At 35.2% G+C, this 6,405-nt stretch overlaps 1 protein-coding gene across 30 annotated transcripts in view; it reads right to left on the bottom strand.

Moving 5' to 3' along the window:
• Nucleotides 1–2,479: 2,479 nt before the first annotated feature.
• Nucleotides 2,480–6,405, bottom strand: part of kst (spectrin beta chain, non-erythrocytic 5 kst) — a 347,413-nt gene continuing 343,487 nt past the window's right edge. For 20 of the 30 annotated variants that reach the window (XM_067099400.1, XM_067099418.1, XM_067099409.1 and 17 more), the window contains 3 exons: nucleotides 5,524–5,802; nucleotides 5,127–5,176; nucleotides 2,480–2,878 (listed from right to left, as the gene is read on the bottom strand). In XM_067099400.1, the coding sequence (XP_066955501.1) occupies nucleotides 2,621–2,878; nucleotides 5,127–5,176; nucleotides 5,524–5,802 (587 nt within the window). In that variant the 3' untranslated portion in view covers nucleotides 2,480–2,620. The remainder of the gene's footprint in view (nucleotides 2,879–5,126; nucleotides 5,177–5,523; nucleotides 5,803–6,405) is intronic. The other 10 variants (XM_067099420.1, XM_067099421.1, XM_067099424.1 and 7 more) reach the window with 2 other exon arrangements.

Raw genomic sequence — 6,405 nt, 5'->3', positions numbered from 1 at the left:
TCGGTTATCGTCACGCTGTCGGGAATGGAACCCCGCCGATAACCGGGGAATGCCAGTACAGTTTTATATCTGAGTGAGCCAGTTACCACTTCCTTCATGTGCCTGTCCAGTTCTTTGGCTTCCAGGTTCAGAGAGAAAGATCAGGTCAGTTTTATGTTTCTAGGATTATCACTCACACCATCTGGTACCAGGAATTCCAAATAGAGGAGTACTCATTCATATACTGGAACAGATACCAAATTCTAAAGTAATTTGTATTTTTCCTAACATATGAACCTATGCTTTGATATATGGAGACCTTGCAGCCTCCTGGGAACTCTCGGCCGTGGTGAAGCATTTTGAAAAGAGCTGTATCCCACAGGAACTAAAACCCCATACAGTATACATACAAAAAATTTTTAGAACTAGGAAATGATAGCACAATAATAAAAACTGGCTCAAATAGTGAGCTGAACTACTGTTCAAGGAATGACATGCAGTGCTATCTGAGGGTGTAGACATACTGTATTTAATAAAGGCCTTGTCAGTCCTGATTGGAACAGACTGATGCGAGAGGGATTTCATTCCTTGATGATAAAATGTGATTAATGAGGTTGTTCTGAAAAATAAGTTTAAAAACATTGCTTTTCATATACAGTGCTGGTGGCATTTTTATGCATGACACTTCTCATTCATTCTCCCTTAAAATTGTGTTTTTATGGCTGTCAGCCTTGGCTGCCGCTTTGTGTACTGGCTTTCTGGTTTATACCTTTGCTATTGATTTTTTTCAGAAATTTGTATTGAAGAAATGTTGCTGCTAGGGTGCTTCCTTTGGTTTCCAGTGGTCTAATCTTGTTTTGTGGCTCCTCAGGAGTTTGGGGTTTCCACCTACAACTTCACATTTCATTTTTGTTTGTGTTATACTGGGGCATTAGACACCCACCTGCTACCTGTCTCCTACCTACAGAGTTGTTCCTGCTAATTGTGTATTGTTTAAGCCATTCCTTCTTGGCTGGGACAACTTCCATTTGGCAGTATTCCAGCAACTACTCTGTGTGTGTTTTGCTGTTGGGGTGTTCGATTTTTTTTTTTTTTTATCTCTTGTAATGGATTCTTGCTTTATGCTCAGTTCTAGATAGAGCCCATACCACCAGCATTTCTAAGCTCCAGAATTAACCAAGTGCCAAGTCTAGCAAACAGTAACACACTTCTAATTTTCTGAGATTTGTTTTGGGGTGGAGTAAAAGATATTGAGATTGGTTAGGGTGGAAGAGTTACAATCACTAGAAATGTAAATTAATTTATATTAAATCAGCAATGAATTTTTCCTTTTTCAGGTGTAGTTTACCCAAATACCTTGCTATATAATAAAAACAAGGTTTGAAATAAAGAAGAAATTAAATTATAAATTTATTAGCAATATTACACATAGCAACACGGTACCATTTCCTCTCTTCATCCATTCAGAACTTGCATCACAAAATAATTTGATTTGAACAATATTTATATAATTATATACATAAAGAGACAGAGCATCAAGTGTGAAAAGTGGAAAATAAGTCGTTTAAATACCAAAGAAAGTCTTCTTTGATATATTCAGTATCAAAGTATGTCTTCGATATATTCAATAGCAGGTGTAAATGGAAAATAATGACAAGTTTTGTTTGCAGCTTGCAGGACCAACATGAAAGCAGGCACTGATAAGACACTAATTCTCTTGTCATAAAGCTTAGGTTTAGGACTGAACTCATCCCCAAAGTACTTGTATTACAAATTGTGGTCTACCATACATTTATTGGCTTTTCCTTTACTCTCAAAAGTATTTTGAACCAATTCACAAAGATATTTCCTTGTGTAACGTCTGTTACGTATCAAAATAAGCTCCTTTATTGTGATTGCATGTGGTAATGAAAACTTTGGCGATAGTTTCATTGTGCTAATTTAGTACAAACTTTTTCCTGAATGACAAACCTTCATAGCTAACTGAAGGCTATGCAGTAAACAAAATTACTCTTAAACTTACGCAGATAACACATTCTCATATTTTCTGATATCTTACAGATGGGTTTCAGAATCCAATACAGCACTGTAATTCTAGTACCTTTCATTACAGTGAAAAGCAGGATATAGCTAGCCTTCATAAATTCTAAATTACATTGTAATACAAAAACTTCTCTTCTAATTTACAGTAATCTCTCTAGGAGATCAGCTCGAAAGTACAAAAGCTATTGCCATTAGTCTAACAAAGAAAAAGAATACAAATGAGTGATTTTTATGATCATGATAATGTGATAAAAAACATACAGTATATAACTACAAAGCCTTCCTGTACAACCTGCCTTCTTAGGAACACTGGAAGACAAGTATGTTATCAAGGGAAACAAAAATCCTTTTAGTGGCATATGCTGAGCCATTCAGGTACATCTTAAATGATGTATAACAGCCAGATTTTTATGGATAAAAGGAAATATATATATATATGTATATATGAACACTGAAATTTATACAATACAGTATTTCTAAGTGGCACAAAAACACATTTTTTTATATTAAAGTTTCCTTTACAAAAAATATTTATATTTATATATATATATATTTATAAATCTATATATATATTATTTATATTTGGTGAGAAATAAAACTATACTTGGGCACCTTTTTTCCGCCCAAAGAACTTGAAAACAGAACCTTTCTTTTCCTTCTCCTTTTTGTTAGCAGAAACTGGAACGTCTCCTTCAGAGGAGCTCTCACTCAGACCCTGACGATCAATAGTAGCAGAGTAGCGGTGGGAAGGTGTGGGTCCGCTGCCAGGGTTAATGGTGACAGCAGCACTACCAGAGGCAGGGAGGCTACTACCCTGGGGCAGAGACATGGTGCGGGAAGAATACTCTGAATATGGCTGTGGGAAATGAAATTCTACTGTTAGCGGGTTACTACAAATACACGAGACAATGGAAATTCACTGAACAAAATCTACATCTATATATACTGTAGATAAAGCGATTTATGAAGCTATCCATGGCTTTATACGTTCAAATACTTTTGTTTAAATAACTGGAATTTTACTTTCGAGCCTTCCAAACCCAACCAATAGGCATTTCATTTACCGAGATTATGTTCGTCATATGATGCAAAAAAAATCTCACTACTACAAATTGTGACTTCACTTAAAGGATGTAGTTTTCATCACTCCTTAACCTATTTTTGTAATTTTTTGAATTTCTGCAGGTGAAATTTTTAAATTCCACTAGTAGGTCTTTATCTAGGCCACTCTAAACATTGGTTACAATGCAGTTTTGGCACAAAGGGGTTGCAGTTAGATCCTGACCACATAAATGGAGGTAAATTTTCAAAAAAAAAAAAAAAAAAAAAAAAAAAAAAAAAAAAATTTACTACCATGAGGAATAAATGACATTAGGGACACCACCAAGAGAAATAAATGGCATTAGGGAAAGTCTGTTTACAAAACCAGACGTTAGTACTTTCTGTTTATGCAGGATTATGAACCAAGACAAATGAAGAGAAGGGGGGGATGTTGACACAGAGTAAACTACTCAGTAAATTGAACCACTCCACTACACTAATTGACTCTACTCTGATGGGTCTTGAACTTCATTGTGGCCGACTGCTCCTCATATAAGTGCATAAAGGGAGGCCCCTGGGAGAAATTGTATAAAGATGTTTTGTTACCAACTGAAGTATCAGAGAAAAATTCTTCATTCATCAAGAAAAGAATATTGTAAATCAGTGTAGGCAATACCAAGGTTAAGTGGCTCTGTAATCTGAGCCCTGGTGTAGGGGACTGCATCATGTACACTGTAACAGTTTCACAAAAGATTAATATTACACTCCAAAGATTGTCAGTCAAAAACTGGTGGTATAACATAGGTAAATGGGTAAATGGTAGTAAGCTAATAAGGGATGAAGACCAAATAAAGTAAATCATATGAGGCCGATAAAACTCGAATGTAAATTATCCAGAATAACAAAAAAGTAAAAATTTGTCAGTTGATCAACTTAATTATATAACAGTGAACTTTATAAGAAATAAGGAAAACTTCAACAAAGAACAGACTAATGAAAGATGGCAGCGTGAACATAAGGTATCAAGGACTAAGGTCAGGTAGTAAGACTATGATGGCCATTTATGGCCACTTAATGAAACATTTATTCATTGATTTATCCAACTGGCATCAAGATCTCAATGATGAAAGAGAATGACTTAAGGGTAGCAAGACTAGTGATGACGATAAACGAGCCAAGGAAGCCTAAAAATTTAATTATAACCAGTTTTTAATTTGTTTTACATATTGAAAACTGAACAAATTACTGTATTGGATCAAAAATGGCTAATGTATGAAGTTAGATTGACCTTTTGCCATAGTGCATACACTTCTTGGAATGGAAAAACCTTCAGAATGTTATATTGGTAGATACAGGACGTAAGCAACATTTCTAGTGCAGTGCATAAAAGAAAAAATGCATAATCATGGGGTATGTACTGTCCTTACAATGACAAACAAAATGTCTACAAGGAAAGAAAGTACTTTATCAAAGTTCTTCTACTACCAGAATATCAAACACTTTTTTTATACTGTCCTAGTCTAGTAAAGAGGCAGTTACAAGAAATAAAATACAGTAGCTGTATAGTAATACTGTCATTTTAGAAAACTGATAAATAGTTTAGAAAATTGTGTATAACCTTACATCCAAAGATTTTGCATTTATAAGAGGAGAGAAGTATTAGATATTTTTATTGAAAATCACAACGTAACGAGATATTCTGATACAGATTTTTTAAGCAGACATAAATCTTGTAGAAAGCTACCAAGGCTACACTTATTTAATCCGTACTCAGTTTCCTTTAGCATTTTACTTTATACATAGATATAACTGCACATCCAAAATAAAATTACATCAGTCCTGGACTTGAAATAACTTTATGTTGCTCATTTTAAAATAAGTTATCACAGAGTACTTAAAAAATTAATAGGCTAACAAACACATGAGACTGAAATCAAATTTTGTACTTACTGTATTAGTAAAAGAAAATGACTAACATTCAAATCTGACAAGAAATTAGTACAATACATTTATAAATGTGTTATATCAGTAACAATTGAGTAAGTCGTCGTGGAACTTCCTACCTGTCGACTTCCTGGTACACCATCATTAACATCTTGGTAGTGCATTGAACCTGGAAAGGTCAAGACTATTAGTCATGGATTCAACAGTCTTCTAAGAATCAGGAATAATTCTGCAGTCTACTTTACAATTATTTCTGCAAAGCATATGAAGGTACTTCCAGACCTCATTTATGGTCATTAAGTGTTTTGTGAATTTACCCTAATGAATACAGAAAACTCAAAAGCCAGCACACACTGAACACAAAATAAAAATTTACATTAGACAAAAGGTTAACATATATAAGCGTTAACTACAGCACAGGCAATTCACACACAAAATAGCAACTAGCAAAACCATCCAACATATAAAAGGACAGTTGTGTACAGAGCCATTTGGTTTAGAAAAGCAACAACTGACCCTGTGAAGTGTAGGCATACTGTTGATGTGCAGAGGCACGAGACACTTGGGAGAAGTGGTGCGTAACATGGCCAGTATGATGCTGGGCTATCTGATGGTGGTGATGACTAACCATATGACCCATCTGCTGGCCGTAGTGTGGCCCACCCCCATGGTGAGGCACGCCAGGCTGGTGTGACCCACCAACCCAAGAATGTTCGGCATATCTTGACCGACTAGGTGGTACAGGGGGACGGGCCATAACCATGGGTGGGGCTGAACTGGGTAGTGGGGGCAGTTCTGCAGAAAAGCCACCGACTGAACACAACACACATTCCACATATAAAAGAACAAAAACCAGGCACAAGACAACTTACAAAGTACTTGCAACATCCATTAATAAAGCTTTAAGTATGCATTCAAAACTTGCAAAGAACATAGCACTAGTATTTAACAATATACAAAATTCAAAAATAGTTTGAGACAATGGGAATAAAGAAAGGTACTGTGATATCATAAACATTAAACTCTTGGGGGGAAACAAGTGTTATATATCAAATAATGCGCAAGGAGCTACGACTTCTAATTACTCATTTTAGTAATTTATACATTTACTTAAATTACTGCAATTATTCAGTTAAGTCTGCATTTATGTATATTGTGATGCAGACACTTTGCGGTTTATAGGTCTTGTCGTAAGACTGATGGAACTTTTCTTGGGAATGTATAATTAGTACTTAATATTGTAAAGTAAAAAGCAGAGATAGGCAACAGGATCTTGCAAGTAAGGGAAGGATGGGTTAAAACAAGGGTCTTTAAATATACCGTACTAAAAATTACTCATGTGATGAATAAAATGCTACAGAGGAAATTACTTCAAATTTACGACTGCTAATGCAAACA

The sequence above is a fragment of the Macrobrachium rosenbergii genome, chromosome 55 (assembly GCF_040412425.1).
Source record: "Macrobrachium rosenbergii isolate ZJJX-2024 chromosome 55, ASM4041242v1, whole genome shotgun sequence".
Taxonomy (NCBI): domain Eukaryota; kingdom Metazoa; phylum Arthropoda; class Malacostraca; order Decapoda; family Palaemonidae; genus Macrobrachium; species Macrobrachium rosenbergii.
Note: the sequence above shows the minus strand (reverse complement) of the source record. Positions and strands in the feature narration are given on the sequence as shown.